The sequence below is a fragment of the Metopolophium dirhodum genome, chromosome 1 (genome assembly GCF_019925205.1).
Source record: "Metopolophium dirhodum isolate CAU chromosome 1, ASM1992520v1, whole genome shotgun sequence".
In the NCBI taxonomy this organism is placed as follows: domain Eukaryota; kingdom Metazoa; phylum Arthropoda; class Insecta; order Hemiptera; family Aphididae; genus Metopolophium; species Metopolophium dirhodum.
The window spans coordinates 72,095,469-72,116,854 of record NC_083560.1 but is presented as its reverse complement, the minus strand read 5'-3'; the positions used below and the strand labels follow the sequence as shown (position 1 = coordinate 72,116,854).

The 21,386-nt window shown below is 27.2% G+C and overlaps 1 protein-coding gene across 4 annotated transcripts in view; it reads right to left on the bottom strand.

The window, feature by feature from the left end:
- Positions 1-5,213: 5,213 nt before the first annotated feature.
- LOC132934539 (lysophosphatidylserine lipase ABHD12-like) overlaps positions 5,214-21,386 on the bottom strand; it is a 104,209-nt gene continuing 88,036 nt past the window's right edge. For 2 of the 4 annotated variants that reach the window (XM_061000857.1, XM_061000856.1), the window contains exons 2-10: positions 20,326-20,365; positions 18,697-18,815; positions 17,277-17,382; positions 16,477-16,670; positions 16,250-16,382; positions 13,060-13,177; positions 12,752-12,913; positions 6,426-6,547; positions 5,236-5,703 (exon numbers count right to left, since the gene is read on the bottom strand). In XM_061000857.1, coding sequence (XP_060856840.1) covers positions 5,667-5,703; positions 6,426-6,547; positions 12,752-12,913; positions 13,060-13,177; positions 16,250-16,382; positions 16,477-16,670; positions 17,277-17,382; positions 18,697-18,815; positions 20,326-20,351 — 1,017 coding nt within the window. In that variant the 5' untranslated portion in view covers positions 20,352-20,365 and the 3' untranslated portion in view covers positions 5,236-5,666. Of the gene's footprint in view, positions 5,704-6,425; positions 6,548-12,751; positions 12,914-13,059; positions 13,178-16,249; positions 16,383-16,476; positions 16,671-17,276; positions 17,383-18,696; positions 18,816-20,325; positions 20,366-21,386 lie in introns of all 4 variants that reach the window. The other 2 variants (XM_061000854.1, XM_061000855.1) reach the window with 2 other exon arrangements.

Here is a 21,386-nt window from a genome sequence, read left to right as displayed (position 1 = left end):
TTGCTTTTCTACCGCTCTTCCTCTGAAGTGTGCTCGTAAGAAGCAACGCCATCTACTATTTATATTACAATTATTTATTTTTTGTAAGACTGTGTACGGATCTTGATAAACTTATTTGGAGGTGTTAAATGTTAAATAATCTTTTTTCATAACATTTATTGTTTACAATTAACATTCAGGCATAACGAAAGTTGATATTCATAAAAGAGTACAGAGTGAGTTTTTTATTGTTATATAATAACTTTTTTTTTTTGAGGGTGGGGGCGCTTTAATTTATACATAACAGTGGGGATAACCCAATCATTTGTCTTAGCTCCTACAATTCGAACGATAGCAATATTCGATATAAATCTAATAATATTATATAATAATCAAGATTTTCGTCACCTACATCATGTTTTTTAAGCAATAATTTATTGTAAAGTGTACATCAATAAATTATTTTTCAATTTTGCTCAATATTTGATCACATAAGATTGGAGTACGACAACATATTGTGATGTCTCATTATAATTGTGGCCCGCTTAACCTTTTTTGAATATTTCATAACCTACTTTCAAACAACGTAAAGCTTCAACACGACCTTGATACAAGAAAATTATTACTGGAATAATAAAAAATATAAACAAGTGGTCAGCAAACCTCAGCTAAAATATTTAATGCACTTCATAAACAGAAATAATTACACATAATAAGTAACGACCAATAGCGTGTTAGTGTGTTACAATTCTGTGCATTGATTTTACGATAGTGTTATTTGATGACAGACAATTTTATGAACACTACAACTGTTATCGTATATGCATGGCTTTAATAAAAGTATTTTTTTACATTTTCCAACGATTAAAAAAAAAAAAAACTTAAATAATTCAGTGAAATTTTAGAAACAGGCATTACAACAAAATGTATATTACACTTTTTTATGTTCGATAGGATTGGAATATTTTAAGATTAATGATATTTCATAGGAATGAATATCGAAATATTCAAAATAATTCATTAGGTATACTATATTAAATTATTTATTATTTATTTACTATGTATTAATTTATATGTAAACCAATGGTGTATTTTAATTAAAATCATTTAGTCAAATACAATACATAGTCAAATTATAAGTTAAACAAACCTTGTTGTAATGATAAAAAAGAAATCCAACATTTAAAGGTTTCGGAGCCCGTTTTCCAAATTTTCCGCGATTCTATAAAATATGAAAATTATATATTATATTTTTTTCGTTACTTTAGTTATAATACTTATATCTAATAATCTACTACGCAATACCTAATTAGGGTAGGTTTATATGGTGTATTATACCAACAACAATGTGTAAAGTAGCTATACGCATGACAACAAGTTTAATACTTCCAGTGATTCGATTTAAAAAAATTAAAGATGTATGAATACATAAACAAGTTTACTTTGCATCGGTCGGAGCACTTTTTCAATTTTTGACGATAATACTTGACGATAATAAACTTTAAAATGTTATAAATTTGTCAATTTGCAATATTCAATATATTTAAAAATTAAAAAATATTAAATATAATAATGCTCCAACCGATGCAAATATACTTATTAAATCAAACAATTCAAATATTTATACATTTTAAAATCCTACAACTATAAGTACCTTAATTTTTGTCAGACGTTTAAGTCTTTACGAATAATTGATATATAATGCAACACCCTTAACAACACAAATAACTTTGTAACTTCTATAGTTATCATAAATTATTATAGCAAAATGAAAACAATAGATAAGACAATTTTTCATGATTCACAACATAAAATATAAAATAATTAATAATTCACGAAACAAAGATTTAAACAATGCATAATATAATATGTGCATTGTCCGTTTGTAAATGTAATTGAACAAACATTTTCATTAAAATTATTTCTATTACGAATGATGAAGAAGTTAGCCAGACATTGATATCGATCAGTATTTAATATTTATAGTATATCATTCTGACAAGTCTTCATCATGATTTGTTGGCTTATATAATTATGACAGCGAAACCGTTCTATTGCTCTCCAATACGGTGTTATTTTACATAGCTATTTTCACCCTATTATCGATGTAAAACCCTTGTCGTGTCATGTCTGTTAATGGTTTAGATAATCATAGCAGTATCTATCATATGTTGTGGTTCTGCTATTGTCATGCACCATTACAGTATTTAAAATAATAAAATGTATTATGTGGGTAAAATACTTTCAGCTACTTTAATAGTTTTATATTTAGTTATCCTATTGTTGCTGGTGGAGTTCTTCTGTAAGATAATTGATTTTCGTAAAAACTCCCATTTTCCCTTGATTTTTTTTCTGTTTTTCCATGCATTTTTAAAAACTATTGCAAATTTTTAAATTTGGATCTTCTGAATGCACCAATATTACATTGACTTACCCATCAAAAGTTATACTGTTGAAGAAAATCGAAGCAGTTTTACTACCTCAAACTTCGAAGAAAAAAAATATAAAATTTAAAAAAAACATACATCATTATAAAATCAATAGATTCATCATTCACAATCGTAAATAATAATAGGGAGTGAAACAATTAAACATTAGCTGGCTTCGTAAATGATGTGTAAGAAAATAGTGACAAAAAGGTTATAATTATCTCACCAGTCACTAAACATTTGTTCTGCTGCCGTGATATAAAAAAACTTATAACAAACGATGATTGTTAACAATCATTGGAAAAATATAAAAAGTTCTAACAAAATTTCGTACTGTTGCCGTGAAGATATCAGTGCAAAAGTAAAATATATTACTTATACACTACAGTATATAGGGTGTTTTGTTTATAATTCCAACACTTTCCCTTAAACAATATACCCTTATACATCAATATTTATAACTCCTAACATCTCCCTTAGTTCATTGAACCACGTTCGTGGAAGTTGGCTTTGTCATAATGTCCGCAATCTGCTCCTTGCTGGATATGTACTCCAATGAAAACAATCCCTCATTTAACTTTTCTCTTATATAGTGGTAGCGAACATCTATGTGCTTTGTTCTTTTATGAAACTCTGGATTTTTACGAGTTTAATCGCATGTTGACTGTCTCCATACATTGTTGGTACCATTTTTGGCTGGTCCAGAAATTCACCTAAAAACCATTTTAACCAAGTTAATTCTTGTACTGCTTGACTTAAAGCTATGTACTCTGATTCAGTTGTGCTAAGGCTAACACACTGTTGGTGACGTGAACTCCATGCTATACTTCCAGATCCTAATGTAAAACTGACCCTGATGTTGACCTTTTTGTATCCAAGTCACCTGCATAGTCAGCATCACTATATACCTTTAACATGAGTTTTTGTCTAAAATTAAATATCAATCCAAAATTAATAGTTCCCTTTAAATATTTTAAAATTCGTTTCACTGCTGTCCATTGTTGTTCCTTTGGATCATCGATGTATCTACTAACTAGATTTACTGAAAAAGTTATGTCTGGTCTTGTAATCTGACTTAGATATAATAAGCTTCATGATATGGGACTTTACTAGTTAGATTAGTATCGAATATTTGACTATACCCTTTTGCTACTAGCCTAGCCTCGTATGTCTATGAACATTGTATTTTATATTATACACCCAACCGCAATTTACAATAGTTCTGTCCTTAGGTAACTTTACGAGAGACCGTGTTTCGTTTTTTTCAAGAGATTCCATTTCATTGTTCATGGCTTCTATCAATTTTTTTGAATTTTGTGACTCCACAGCTTCCTTGAAATTCTCTAATTTTCTTGGATTCGACTACGAAAAAGGCTGAATTGTCATAGCCTAATGGGTTCTTAATAGTACTTCTGTCTCGAAAGTTGTACACGTTGACATTTGACCAATTTTCTTGTTCATGTCCTTGATTTTCATTGTCATCTACACTTATTGATCCAAATTCATTTTCCTTGACTTCATCTCCTTCTGATTTATTGCTGTGTTCTAATGAGCCGTCCTTGTGTAAGCTAAGAACATCAATATTATTACTATCATTTAAATTATTAGAACATTCTACAAGTTGGTCAATTATAATACTTTCATCCTTGAAAATAACGTCTCTACTAAGTGACACCTCGTTACTTTCTTTATACCAAATACGATACCCTTTTGAAGTTTCTGAATATCCAACAAAGTATCCTTTTCGGCTTTTTGCATCCCATTTCTTTCGTCGTTGTTTCGGAACTAAACTATATGCATTTATTCCAAATTCTACGAACTTTTCTATTTTAGGAAGTTTATCGAACCATAACTCGTATGGAGTCTTACATACTTTCCCTGAATTACCAGTTTAATTTAATGAGAACACTACTGTATTGACTGCTTCTGCCCACAGTGATTTTGAAAAATTCTTGGCATATATCATCGTTCTGGCTGCCTCACAAATAGTCCTCATTGAATGTTCAGCTCTTTTGTTCAGGAGTATAAGATATCCTAATGAATTCTCTTCCATTGGTCCACATACGTCACTGTGTATTATTTGCTCTGGTTCAGTAGTTATTGTTTTGCTCCTCTGAGTGAACGTCTCCTTATCCTGTGGAAATGATCGCTCGAGGCCAGCATATTAATTGCACAGACATATGCACACCCCACACCATATCATCGCGAGACCAAGATTGTTAGAAAGAGTTCAATATATTATACATGTATATGAAAGAGATACAGTATAGTTTAGGAAAATCATAGTAGAAAAAATGAGATATCATGGAATAACAAGCAAAATATGGAGGTGAAGAAATTTTTAAAGTATTAATTAATATGTACAAATATATCAAGTGAAGTCAAATAACCAAGCAAGGTGATTTACACCGTCCGCAAACTCAGACCAATTAATATTGTACCATGCAGCCGTACAGGAGATTAAAGGAAGAGCGTCGTTTGATTGGCACCGTCCCAGATTAATTATTGACATTTGACTTCTCAATAACACGTTTAAACTTCTATACTTAGTCCTATTTTGCTTAAATTTATGTGTAGAAGTTATTAAAAATTGCATTAGGTACCTATCATATTTTATTTTATATAAAACAAGTTGTAGGTACTTTAGTAAACAGTATCAATAACAATAATAATGATTAAATGTTATTATTATTATTATTTTTAAAGTCTTCAGGTACAACATTTCGTTACTTGATAAGCTCAATTAAAATTGTAACGTAATAATTATAGCTATTATTGTCTTATAATATCCACGTCTGATTTCTAAGAGTAATACAAATTTTTGTTATTTTTTTGTTATAATATGATGCTGGGGATAAAATACACAAACACTTTAACATTTTATTTTGCATTTTTTAAGTATTACCTTAAAAATGTATTCAACACGATATATTTTTAAGAACAAAACAACTATGATAATACATCTATTGACTATAATAATGAGCATAGCATAATATAATAAATATGTAATATGTATGGGATGATAGTTAAAGTAAAGTTCTTAAAAAGTACGTTGTTGAAATATTTTAAAATAAATAATATTTAACAACGATACAATTTACAAAAAAGATAATAAATAATCTCATGATCTCAATAATCCGATACAAAACTGAGACGTTTGTATTATAACGTATAATAATATACTATATATTATATTGTAATAACTATGTATACGTATTATACGATGGCAATTTTGACGAGCTTATGTATTTCCACCGATCAAGACGTCATTTTTAGACAGTTCTGTATAAATTTCCTGAAAATTATAAAACATAAAAGTACGTGTTAAATTCCAAGAAAGATAAAAATACCAAGGGTTTATGCCTGAATCGACTGGGACCCTAACACCCACAACAACATTTAGAAATCAGTACACCCAAGACCCATATATTGTCATAACCCACGAATTTAAACTGAAAAAAACATTCTGGTTGAACCGAATCCGTTAACATTGTTTATTATACAAATATCGTTAATTATTATACCTAATGGTTTTTTATATGTGTTTTATGTGGGTTATTCGATTTTTCAGTTATAATTTGTTTTTAATAATAATACATTATTGCATATTGACACGTAAAGAAAACTATCTAAATGGACCTCTTGCAATAAAAATAATCATTGTTCACAGAAATATTTTTTGATGCAAGAACAAATTATATAATTTTAGTACATACTTCGTTTTTAAATTAAGTTTTTTCTGTACTAATTATAGCCCATACCAACCCATGAATAATATCGATTATGAGCACCCAAATGTTTGATTACAAACATTTATTATTTTATTTAAATACACTTAAATTATACATCTAGGCTATCAAAACCCAAAATCCGAGTAAAAAATTGTTGGTGTGAAGGTCTATAAAATACGAGTATCTCTTAACTATTACACACAATGAGACAATTAAAAAGTATACAATACTATTACAGGTTTATGAAAAACTGTTTTAAACCAAGGTAGTTCCAGATGATACTCACTCAATTTTTTTTTCGATTTCATTATCCCGACAAATAAACTGATGGCCAAAGCCATACTTGGTGTCATACAAAACGAGTTCAGTCAGTTCACTTTTCCGACTTGCTGTAATGTAATTATACAACTGTAAATACGAAAACAAATATTATGTAAATATAATTTTTTTTATTTTAATAATATTTGCATAACGCTAAAATATTATGTAGTGTAAATAAAGGAGGCACTCTTAGTTATATTATTTTATATTACAATAATCAACTTTATTTTTAACTGTATTATTTTTTTCAAATGATAATTTACTATAATATATAGAATACATTTATTATGGATAATATGTAATAAATTATGTTCTTCTATTATATATAATTAACTTTGAGTTACCAATATTTATACAAATAATATTACAGGCACTCTATCTTTTTAGCTGGCAAACGAATTTCGTTGACTTATTTAGATAGGTATATCGTAAAAATATGATTGCAGTCCTGATGATGAAAACTCTTGTTTATTCATCAGTACAAATATTTAAAGTAACAAAATAATTGTATTCGTACCTATGTAAAATAATGAAACCAATCATATTGTTTTTTAATACATAAATATTATGATATTGATGACACGGCGTTTTGGATAGGTGATTTAGGTACACCAATGCCAAGTTAGGTTCAGGTATGTCCAGTATTTCATTGTTACCACAGGTTTGTTTTTATTGTATATACAATTTAACTCTAGCAGAAATAAATAAAATGTTTGTTTTAAAAAAAAAAAATATTGTAACATACATTCAAAATTATTAAAGCAAGAATTAAATATAGGTACATTTTCACACGTCATATTCCGACCAAGATAAAAATTGGAAGGTACAATTCTTCCACATTTAAGTACTCAAACCTTTTTTAGTGAGCTGGAATATGTATGCATTCAATATTAGTAGACATAGTATACCAACAACTAACATTTAAATGAAAATATTAATTAATTATAATTCACTACAGGTTATTATTATTATTAGTAGTACACGATTGTGACCCATTAAGTGTATAAATACTGTATAGTGTTTATAGTATATTATCGATCCGGGGTTACCGGATGCACATAGTCCTATGAATATTTTCAAATTTCAGTCAGATTTTATCAGTGTACGATATGTTTGGGAGGATCATAAAAAAAAACTTTGCGTGCCACGGGTAAGACTATACTAATCCAAATTATTATTAGATCAGTACAATCGTATTCAAGCAAATAATAGTGCAAAAAAATAATAACTAAATACAATTACTTTTGAACTCGAACCAGAGATTTTATCAAAATACAGTGCACAAAGATAATTTTTAATTAATATTGACTGCTCAAGAAGTTAATCACTTAAAAAAATTCCTTAATTTTAATAGTAACTAAACCCATTAAATAAATCATTAGGAGAGTTAAAAAACTCTCCTGAAACTTAAAATAATTATAGTTAAATGATAAACTATTACCAGATGGTACATATATCATGAACAATTTAATGATAAAACAAGACGCTTTTTCCGTAGAAGAAAATGAGCGAAAATCTTTTATACAGTACAAGAATTCAGCAGAAAAAAATTAATGTAATGATACAAATAAAATAAAATTGTTATTGTTATTTGTAAAATATATGGGAAGTATTATATTCTTGAAGAACTTAATGACAAACACATTGATTAGACGTTGTCTTATATTATATAACAATTTATTCACAAGTTTCAACCAATCGGTTACAGTATAATTTTGAAAACATAATTAAAAAGTAGATATCAATTTGAAACAGAATATTATGCAATGAGTTCTATAACAGAAATATAAAATGTACGCTGGAAATTAAATAAAAACATGGAAAAATATGATATTTGTAAATATATTTAAAAGGGATCAGAAGAAACAAGACGTGTACGTGTTATTTCGTTGCATAATAAAAGAAGCTTAAAATAATTGAAGACAAATTGGAATAAATTAGAACTAATGATTAATACAGATAAGAACTAATATTGAATTATATAGGTACTAAAACCATAAGCAAATAAGTATTTCAATTAAATGAAAAATAAACTGGAAAAGGCAAAGCCATCAAATAATAAAAAAGGCAATTAGTTAACAAAGATTAAAAACCAGAGGACACCTATACAAAATAAATAAGATAAATAAATCAGTTAAGTGAAGATATAAATAGCTATTACACATAATAGAAAAAGGTAAAAATAAATCCATATATTTTCATGATGATAAAAATGAAAAACGATGTAATAAAAATGATTACTATAACAAAGACAGAGAACACGTTTACGACAGAAGTAGAGACCGTTATGACGAGGAACATGACTACTGAGATAAAATTCCGTCTCCACAACACCGCAGTAGAGTTAAATGTTATGACAGAAGTTACACAAACTAGACTTGAAAGATTATTTTACTAGACATTCTAGAAACAAATAATTATTAAGGATAGATATTATTACAAAAGAGAAACTAGATATGACTGACGTTTGAATATAATTAGAGAAAGAATTGATAGGTATAAGGTTTATAACTATTATTATAATCAAAATTGAAGGACTCGGATTAGCACAGATAAGAATGTATCTATATAATATTATATTTCCGATAAGAGAGATATAAAATAACAAATAGAAGAGATAATGAAAGGAGGTATTCAAACAGAATAATGCATTTGTATAGATGTGGGCAAAGAGGACATTATGCTGATTAGACAAATGTATATACCACAATAAACGAGGGTGTACCAACCCAGTCAGATGTGGAAAACGGTTAGTTACTCGGAAATATATAACAAAAAATACTAAAAATTCGTTAGTTTTATAAATAAGTGTAATATAAAATATTTTCATACTTTTCAAATTCAAATTAAAAGATAAAATAATTAATTTCAGAATATAAACAATAATGATTAATACATACTACATAGATATTCCATAGTATTATACATTTACGAACAAATGTTTTTACATTATAAAAACATCATGACATAATAATATGTAATAATAACATATCACAGATAGTAGCAATTACAACCAATATATAGTTATTAATTAGTGTATTAAATAACACAATATAATATATAACAAACTTTATGATAAATATTATACGAATAATTATATCCCTATAGACATGTGCCGATTGTAAAGGAAAATAAATCACAAACTAGATCATTTAATATACACATTATCGTGTTGTATCATAAACATATATTATATTATATAATGAATATAATATTATTTATAAATATTTCATCGTTAAATATTAATTGATATGCTTTTTTACTATCATTATGCGTTTACATATTGCGAAATAGATTTAAATATAAAAGAGGTGGGCAAGTGGTTGTCACTCTGATGTACAGTAGGGTACAAGTGTGTCACTGTCATGTATTGTGTTAAATTTGAATTCAATGGTATAATAATATCATTGTATAAGAAAAACGATTCTAAGCGAAGAGTTACTTAGTATATTTGATGATATTATTGTGAACAAAGTGATTTATACTTAACCTATTTACGTGGAAATTTGTTTTAAATTTTTAACCCTTAGATATAAAAGCTGAACATTTTATAAATTTTTAACTGCTAAATAATTCGTAAATTTTCAATTTGTTATATTTCGTCAAAATTTAAAAAACCGCGTGCTTGCGTTTTTTAATACATATTTTTAATCTGCTATTGTTAAAATATATCAGGAGCCCTGTATTAGTTTTTCTGGCTTTTTGACCCAACAAATAACATTTTATTGGTATTTATATAAAAATAAAACTAAAAAAATTGAAATTTGAAATTGTCTAAACACAGTTCAAAATGTTAAGGTGTATAAAAAATGAAAATATAAGCATTCAGCGAAAATTGCACGTATCTACATTTATTTGTTTTTGAATTAAAACAAAATTAGAAAATAACTACTTGAGAAATCGAGTGAAAATCCAATGTTGTGAAAATTTGAACTTCAAACGCTCTTATCAATGCCTATTTTTTCGAATACATAATATAGGGAACAAAGTGGATTTAATTTATCTTATGTATACATATGATATGTAATTATTATTAAGAAAATAAGACAATTAAAGCTGATGAAAAATATAAGAATAACAGAAGGTGATTATAATGAATTTGAAGAGATGTAAATAGGGAATGAACATGGAAATAAAATAAATAAATATTTATTTTTTTTCAAACCCATTTGTAATAAAATATCTTAATTATTCTAAATTTCTTCTGAGAAATGATCTCTGATTTATATAGTTATTAATTTGAATGACAAATCTATGAGGGTAAATAATCATGATAGTATAAAAGTGAACAAATTATTGTGAAGTTCCATAAGAATAATCTATTTTTTTTTATCGATCTCATATTATACACTCGGTGGCAAAGTTCATTACAAAACATGTCTCAGTTACTATTTACAATTTATTATTGTATATTACATTCTTAAATCGGCAATACGATTAAACTAGTTGTTTTTAGAAATTTCAGATATTTGTAATGTAATGTATTTATAGTAAAAATTGTGTAGAGGAAACGTGTAAAAAAGTAATTGCAAAACAAAATATTATGATATCACCCAAGACAAAAATAAAGTAAGACGTCAGTATAAAAACCAATAATGTCAAGTCCGTTTATAAACTACGACCAGTAAACCGATTAAGTAAGCAGAAAAATTTACTACTTGAATCGCAGACGGTGGAAAATAATGCAAGTCAGGTCTACGTCTGAATTCTTTTAAATTTATATATGTAGTTACAGCATAGGGAATGGCTATTGAAATATATAGAATGAACATCCTCATGTAAAAACAAAGGTGATGACCGAACACAAAATATTTCATTCATAAACATAGTCAGGAGCTTAAACATTTCTGCTGACTTTATTGAAGAACAACGTTAAAAGCGTTTGTTACAATTAACAAGTTTACCCAGTATAACTAGAGATCCAATGAACCAGATGCAATGTGTACGAGTCCCTTTTTTTCGAGCATCATAAAATTAATGGATATGTAAAAAGATACGGACCTACTTCACACCATGGGCATTCTTTTCTCCTTAGATAGGATACTATTGGTGGATATATTGAATTTTAAAGAACTGATAACATATAATTTCATCATAAAAACAATCAACAAATGTATTTATGTCACTCTAGACTGAGTAATTTCCCCAATATTTAAATAAACAATTACAAGTCAGAACGGATCAGGATTTTACAAATTATATACAATTAAATAGAAGATAATAATTATTATGAATCGAATTAAAGGTCAAATGAAAAACAGAAACACTTGTTGAGCCGGCGGGCCTCAGTGCTGTGCACCACCTATGATTTTAACCTTAAACCACACGTATTTAAAATACTCATGAGAATATACGCACACGGTATTTTAAGTTACACACAGTATGGCGAAAATCATAGTCAACTAACAATAATATCACCAGTCACAATGAAAATATCATAAGCATAACTATCAATTTCGTTTATCGAGCAGCAATTATTAGAAACACAATTTAGAAATAACCAATGATTGATTTTTTACGATCACGCACACGGTATTTTTGACCGTATATTTATAAGTAATGTCTGGTAATGAAGTTTGAATATTTCTAAATTACTGACATCAGATCGTATACAGTTGGGAATTGTATCTAATTTTAGTTTATCACATAATTAGAAGGTATCTACGTTGAATTAGGTTAATATTTCATATTTTTGAAAAAAATAACGAAATTCTAAAAGCCCGGACTTTTTGACCATGAAGCGTGCGTGCTCTACCTAAATATTTATTTACATCAAAGTGATCAAACCCGTTAGTGATTGGCGTGGAATACGTACAGCCACGTGAAGTAAAATTTTTTTCTGACAAGTTTTTGACCAGTTTTTAGGCTCGTAGTAGCATTTCCTGAGAAAAATTAAAATCTAAAGTACTTAAAAAACGATTTACGAAAAAATCTTTCTTGAAAAGGGTCTTCGGGTAGATATATTAACAAACAAGAGGATGAATATGGAAAAAACATTAGGTTGTTCATCGAGAAAATTAAAAAAGAGAGAAAAATCGAATCAATAACAGAGTTAGAAATGTGTGCATTTGCCAGTTACACTAATTATATATACTTTCTAATTTAAAATATTGTCTTAATTAAAACAAAAATGTATATTATAAATAAATTATGTTTTGATAATTTTAAAATTATAACTCATAATCATTACAAAAATACAAGGTCCACATTTTACATTAAATCCATGTATCATGTATATACATAAAATTTACATTGTTAAACATTCAAACAAAATAATATTTTTACACTTACGTTTTCACTGAGCTGGTATGGTATTATAATATCATCTCGAGCATGTAATATCAGCACCGGAACTTTCGCGTTTTTTAAGTTTTGTTCTGTATCAAAAATAATTCCATTTTCAATGACTGGGTCAATTATGAAAAAATCAAACCAAGGGAAATATCGAAGAACCTAATGAAAACACGTAATTTCTCATTAAAGAATACAGTTTAATAGTTAAAAATATAATGGACGATCAAATTACGGTTATATTCGTTAGGTAAATGGATTGGGCTAAGAATGGTAATTATTAATAAATATGCGTGTATTAAAATTACCTTAGTAGTTGAATATTCTCTAATTGCTTCACTCATTTTATTGAATGGAGCTTCTAAAATAAGTCCATGGGGATAGATATTTTCTTTTTCCAATAACGAAAACGCATGTGCTCCAATTCTAAAAAATGAATGAAACATGGTTATTGAATTATTAGACAGCCTAATAAATCCTTTGAGATGTCTATTCCTCGGGTGCAGGAAATTGTTTAATAAATTATTACGATTTTGTTGCATGAGTTTATTATTAAGACGTATTGTGTTGTTCATAATATAAATTATTCTTATAGACATAACGAAAACTATAAGACGTTTAACTCGGTCATAGCAATTAACAGTTATAAATTACTTAATTATGGCTTGTGACTGTTTATACAAAATACATATTGCATACAATTTGTTATTTTTAGGTATTGTTTTAAAATACCTATACAAATACATTTTCAAACCACATGTCTACTAAACAACCAATACATTAGACGCAATATAATACAATTTATTTGAATATTTAAAAATATAAAATAATAATGTGGAATGGTAGATTGATCGATACACTTTAATATTAACTAATACGCGCTTCTCATAAATATCAACAATGAAATAATGATAGTTTGCTTGGATAAGCCAGACAGCAGGGTTGAATCCAATAAAATGAAAGTAAAATAACGAATTAGCGGTGTAATACTATTATTTTAAATATTTATGTTACATTTTATGTGATTATTAGCTTACGAAAGATCCTAAGTGTAAAGTTCAGGGTCCATCGGTCAAAAATAGCCAATATCTTTTTAACGATGATCAATTACAATATTTCAAAATAATTATTAATATATATTTCCAATAATTAACTTACAAATTTTGTAATTTTCTGAAATGAATTTAAGAAATTCGAATAATAACGTCATGTAGAGTAGAATTTTGTTCTAAATACACCGTGAGGCAGATTTCGAAAGAGTAGTTTTTAAAAATAGGGTTTTTTTCGATAACGGTAAGATAAGAAATAACTGCCAACTAAATATTTTTTTCAAAACAATACACCATTAAAAAATGATATTCAAAATAATGCATTATAAAACAGATTAGAAGAGTGTTTAAGAAAAGATTGCAGTCATATTAAGGAAATAAATGTAAAAAAATATATACATACAGAATAAATATATAGTACAAACATCATTCTAATAATATAATAAAAATAATTCGTTTTTTTATTTCTCAATGAAACTTCATAGAATAGGTTTATTATATTATAGCGTATTGATAAGCTAATGTATGAAATATTAAAAGCTTTTCTCAAAAAGTTTGTATGGAAATTATACACAGTTGTAAAGTAAAAGCTTACACTCTCAACTCAGCATTAAAAATCTAATGTGGTACATCTCCAAAATAAGCATTTGTGTTGAGTACGCCACATGGCCAATAATTTAATAGGTAGGTATACATTTTAAAGAGTTAGCATATAATTAGGGTCCTATAAAAAGTTATTAAAATGTTAAAAAAATGGAAATGTCGTTAAATATTAAATAATTTATTACCTGTTCTAATATAGCTACTGCTATAACCTATTCAACATGTATTTTCTGTTGGTAGTATATAACCAAAACTTTGATAAACCTCTAGTCCGAGTAATTAAACTGAATGCTATGTAGCCAATGTTACAGCTTATGAACGTATTGACATATTATAATATTATAGTTGCTCATAAAATATGCAGTTTATTGAAATTTATTGTAAACATGATCGGTACACTGTCTATTTAAATTTTAAACCTTATGTAAATACCTAATCCTATTAGTCATAATCATTGTATCATTTAAGTATGCCGATTGTTAATTGTTGTTAATATATACAATTTATATCGAAGAATAACATATTCAGTTTAAATTAATTGATTGGACAATGTAAGCTTAATTATCCAGCAAAAAAAAAAAGAAGAAGCTTTTGTCTATAGTATAGCGTAATTATTATTAGTTTTAACTTTTAAGTGGTAAGTAATAGTTTTTAAATTACAAATAAATAATAAAAATTGTTTGAAAATAAATATTTTTTGAAAAATAAACGGTTTTTATTCTATTGAAATAAATGTATGAAGAATTTCGTTCTAAATATTCGAAACTTAGGTATTTTATTTAAGAAATTCAATTTAAAATGTTTGTGCATTTTGAACTACAAACTACTTTGCAATTTTCTTAAATCTTAGAAGTTCCGTCAATATTGTGGTACATACATTTTTAATATATTTTAAATGGTTCGAGAGAAATTTATTAGGAACAGAGGAACCCCGTTCAAATTATCAAACTTATTGATCACAAAATAGTAAATAATTAAATTTAAAAAATGTTTAACATTTCAAATTATGTCTATAAATGGCAAAAAATTTACCAAAATTGAAAATCATTTCAAGTCACCATGGTTATATATAGTTGTTTTACAACAAAAATACAAAATATATTTTTCCGACATCTAATTTTGCATTAATATTCCCGTTTTCCGTTTTCCATTTTCTAGTTTTTTTTGTCCTTCCTGGATATTTTAAAAAGTCTTTAATTTTATACCAGTGGTTTTATTGTTCCTAAACATGACGTCAGACATACCGACACACATACACACAACACACATCATTGTAGGTAACTTATAAGTTACCTTCATTGCTATACTCAGAATCTAAAATTGATTATAAATATTAATTTTATTACTTAATTACAATATAAAAATAGTGAGTTTTAAAATTGATTTTACAATATTATCTATCTCGTCAAAAATTTAAATTAAATTATGATGGATGAGGAGTGGCAGTTACATGTCGCACAACTATAAAATATTTACTAGTTTTTCCGAAAATAAAACAAATTTGTTCTTAAAATACTATGTCCGGTGGTGGCAAACACGGCGAACGCTTTCGGTGAAAAACTCTTGCAAATCGAGGGTTTTTTTTAAATCTTGTCCTATTTCATTTATGTTATTCATATAATGAAGCTTAAGCGTGCACTATATTATAATATAATTTAGTATATCATATATTATTGTAGTTACGTAATTCCAAGGTGACAAATAGTTATTAATTCACAGCCGCTCATCGCATATATTATGTTTAATGTTATTATTGTATACCATTATAACACTATCATTCCTTATATTGTTATATTTTTGTTTATTACATAATCATACGGATATAGATGCAATATAGTTACATTACCCAGTGCCCAGAGAGTGTCCCCAGCCAAAGATCGGCGATCCATGTGCGCGTTTGTAAACCCATTTAAATGTCTCCATCGCATCCGATACTAAGCCGGTCTCGTCGATTTCGACGTCTGTAGAATCGGCATAACCTGAAACGAAAAGGTTTTCATTAAAACCAAAACAATAAAGACATACGTCGACGAAATGATGCAAAACTAATTAATAATAATAATTGTACTGTACTTCTGTAGTCTACGGCTATCACGTGACAGTTGATGTCCCGGAGCTTGCGATACAATTCTATCCGTTGATTGTTCGGGCGGGCACCAGAGTTGCCATGCATGTATATAATAATCGGTTCCCCGTGACTCAAAAGTTGTTCGTAATTAGATTCGTTTGCTCCGTATTTTACGAACAAATTACTTGGTAAAATATGCCTGTAATATTTTATTAGTAAAATATTAATATGACCAGTAAACTTATCATCAGCTGTGAATTAATTTAAAATTGTTTCGTGCAAATGTTTATTTTCAAAAAAATAAATTAATTTGTTAAACGAGTTATAAAAAAAAGGTTAAAAAAAACCAGCACTTTTGTTTGTTCATTTTATATTCCTAGGCATGTTGTTCTGAATTAAAATAATTAACAGCGAAAAATCGTCGAGAGTTGAAATTGAATACAACGGAATTTCCATTCGATAATTTAAAGTGCCTATAGCATAATCATTATTGTTGTGCAATCACAACGAAATCAACAAATACAATTTAGGTCAAATCGTATTTTATTATAATATTTGGTACTCCATTTTGAAGATTGAAAATATTAACACTTAAATCAAAATGTATTAGTTTATTTATATAATTTTAAAGAGTTCAGAATTTCGAGCGCTTCAATGATTATGCATATTTGAATATTAATAAGCTACAATTCGTTAAACAATTCTGACTTAATATACTTGACGCATAGATGACCTGTTGTAATCATAATGTTACCTAATAAGTTATTCAGTTTCATTATTTTTTGGTTATTAAATAATTACTTACCACACTCCTAATGTTACATTGTCTTTTGTATCAATGTAAAAATTTCTCGTTCCATCCATGCCATAAACTTCCGGATGACTATAATTCTGTACCTCAGGCATATGGTCTAAAATAAAAGAAAATTGAGTAAGGTGCTCGCGATGAAAATTAAACAACTATAATATTGCAATTCACTTAAAGTGACTTAGCAAATAATATAATTTATGTAAGAATGTAGACCTAACTACGTAGGTAATAATTTATATAATTAACTATAATATAAAATACGAGAGAACAATATTATAGTACAATGCATGCTGTCCGTTTGTTGTAAAATAATAATGAGAATAATGGTTCAAACACCGTGTACTCATTGTGTTAATTGAAGGCACTAAATAGCATAACCATCGTGTGATGTTTGATTTTGTTTATTGTATCAGTACTGGAAAATATAATATTAATTGTAATAAGGAAACCGGTTATGTCATATTATTTTACTTTCTTGATTTTTAATGAAAAAAGTCTGAATTTTGAAAACTTCAAGAATGTGTGTTAAATAGGAAAATAATAAAAATGTAATTCAGTAACGATGAGTAGGTGAGTAATTTAGCTAGCTTTAATATAAAATATTAATAAGATAGATTTGATATCACATCCAAGCGGTACAACCACTTAAATCCATAAACACGTCGGGGTGAACAGTCCTAAAATTTCTATTTTTAACTTTTCTCCTAAACTATGATAGCTATAAAGTTGGTTGATACCTCATTAAAAAGGGATTATCAAGTATAGGAGAAGTGCAGTACAAATGTTCAGAACTTTATCTCCAATTGTTAATTCACTACAAAGCTGTAAAGCTGAAAAACTTAAAAAACGCCCAGTAAAAATTTTTTTTTTTGAAATTTAAGTAATAATATATTGATTTTTCAACATCAACCGATCACAACATATTGTTCTAACAACCTAGGTAGTCCCAGTTCCTGACGGACATTCTCGTTTGGTTCAACAAATAAAGAACATCGTTTCCATTGAGTCCAAAAATCAAATATAGCTCCAATTCCCTTGTTATTTCACAAGTGAGTGCGTATATTTTTTTTAAGTAAAAATAATAGTTCAAAAATGTTTGTAATTATTTTATTATTACCTAGGTAGTTATATTCTACATACTGTACCCATCTACCAAGTTCCTTCAATTGTACAATGCTGATGTATTTAAAAATTATAATGCTATTAAAACAATGTACAGTGAAACTTCCATTTTACAAAATGTTCTGTTTAACGAAACATTTTTGAGAACCATGACCATCATTGTGTTTTGTTACTAATGCTTAAGGTATATTTAATGAATTCCCCTGTATTACGATTTTTTTTGTTCGTCGCGAGACTTCGTATATGGAAGATTCACTGTATTTAAATAATGTTTTTTTTTTTTCATAATTACCATGATTTAGGAATATCATACTCTTTTGAATTGAAGGTGAATAACGCCAAATAGTAGGTATAAGTAAGAAAATTATGACGAATGCGATACCGAAAAAGCCCACCGTCGTGCCACATGCCCTTAAACAATACAATTTGCAATAAATATTGTGGGCCATTTTACATAAATATATGATTAAATTGTTATCCAAAATATGAATATCTTATTTTACAAACAAAACGTTCTACTATACGCAAATGATTTTACTAATGGAAAATTCTTATGTGTGTAGGCTGCCCATTACTCTGTATTACTGTTTTTTACAGTGTTAAGTGGTGGACACTATAATAGAGCTTATATAATTCCTTTAATTTGTTTAATTTTAAATAATCGTTTGAAAACTTCATGTGGATAATAGACTAAAGATAGTTTAAAACGTAATTATTCTCCAAATTGGTTATAGGTGAATAATATAAAATATTATACACATACCTATAGTACCTATAGTAATTATAATATGTATTTAGAAAAATATATTTACTTTTCATAACTTGACTTATTTTATATACAACTGTATAATAGAAAATTGATTTTTTGTCAAGTTCATGTAAAAAATATGCTTCCACAAAAATACTAAAACTAATGTTGTGTTCAATATTAATTAAATGGTAGACAGTATTTTTTTTTTAAATAAACAAATTAAAAAATGTGATTATTCAACTCCAATAATACCGTGCGTGTGTCCACGAAAACACTGTATAATTAAACTGCCAATATTACTCAGTACTTACACTATACAAATTTTTTAATTCTGTTTGCAGGAAATGAAACTTGACCATCAAGTTACCAATCTTTTGCAGACAGAATTCTAAAACATTATGTATAGGGTACTGAGATATAGAGTGTATATTATAACATTATGCCACAAATAAAAATAGGTACTAAAGAGAGGTTCACTATACATCGTGTTGTGTTGTATCGTGTAAAATAATTTTCTCTGAGTGGCTGAACCACGTTCAAATATAATATACCATAATTATATTACACTATTATTTTATCATATGATACCACGGAGTTACCACCAACATTACCGCAGACTTGAATATAATATTCAACTTATGATTGTATGGTGACATTTATTTGTATAACAGCTCCACAGATATATTGAAGCTAACAAAGTGCGATAATGGTTAATATTTATATAATTGATAGTAACTTTAATACCATGGGTAGGTATTGTATTTTCTTATAAACATAGAAAAGGCATGGCACAAACTCACAATAATATGATCACAAAAACACGACACGATATACTGCTCTGTATGAACTAAGTATGAAATAAATAATATGGGTTTTAAAACAAAATTACATGAATATAAATTGTATGACATAATTAAAATTATTAGAAATTTTCGAACATGCGTGTAATAATTTGTAATAATGTATTATGTGTTAAATATATTCTGTAGTATACTTAATAAAGATTGTAAAACCATTGAGGAGATACAACCTATTAAAATAATTATCTGACTATTTTTTTTTTTAATTAATAGATTTAAAATTGTATGCATACAATTATATAGGAATTAAAACAATAGCATATCATTGACAATTTATTATTAGTCATTATTATTTTATCTGATTACTTACTTTCTCATGTTGCAGTTAATAAACATCTTTGAATCTTTGTCTAAAAAAAAAAAATATCAATGTACACATATAATTAACAGTGCATAATATTATCGCAATATTATTATTACGAGCATTGATCATTAAATATCATTCGACTATATAAGTCTTTGAGTTTACATTTCTTAGAACATTAAATTAGCAATTTGCCCAATTTTGTTTACATTTTTCATCTTACAGTAATAATAGTGAGGTATTCATTTTAATATTTGATTATTTAAAAAAATTAAACATAGTACTATTTGTAGGTGTTTGTTCTTTCGCGTTGCACAAGTTAAATATATAATATTTTGAAAAATGTATTGAACAATAATTAACTGATTGATTTATTATTATTTATTTGTATTTGTATTTTAATAATTTTATAACTGTTAACATTCTCCCGAGTCAAATTAGGTCGATTCGTCAGGGTTGACTGCCAGGTAAGATCACCGTCTGACGAACACAAGTATTCGGGAATATTGGTAGATAATGAAAGATATACATATCGATAGCAATTAGCAGACAGTTAGGTACAATTTAAACCAGTTTGCATTTGGAAAAAAATTTCCGTTTCATTTTATTTTCAGTTAAAACGTCACACAATTTTTGAGTATATCGTTATTTATAATTAAAACGTTACACAAGTTTCGCGTTTATCATTACCTATTTAGAATAGTGTTAATATGTACCTATTAAATATATTATTAATAACTAATGCGGGCAGATAATGGCCCAGATACGGAATATAATAAAATCAATTGTAATGTCCGTATGCATTAAAAAAATATTTTTACGAAACCAATTAACATCTGAATAAATGGATTTTAAATTATTTCGTTTTGCGTTATTTTTGTTTCAATACGATTCTATAAATTATTGAAAGTTATGTTTTGCTTAATGATATATAATATATTATTTTGTTAATCGTATTGTTTTGTTTTGTGGTATTTAATTATTTTTGATTATCGCTTTCCGTTATAATTACGTTTACAAATTTCAATCGTTTTTTTGTCATATATAACGTAATTATAACGTTTGCA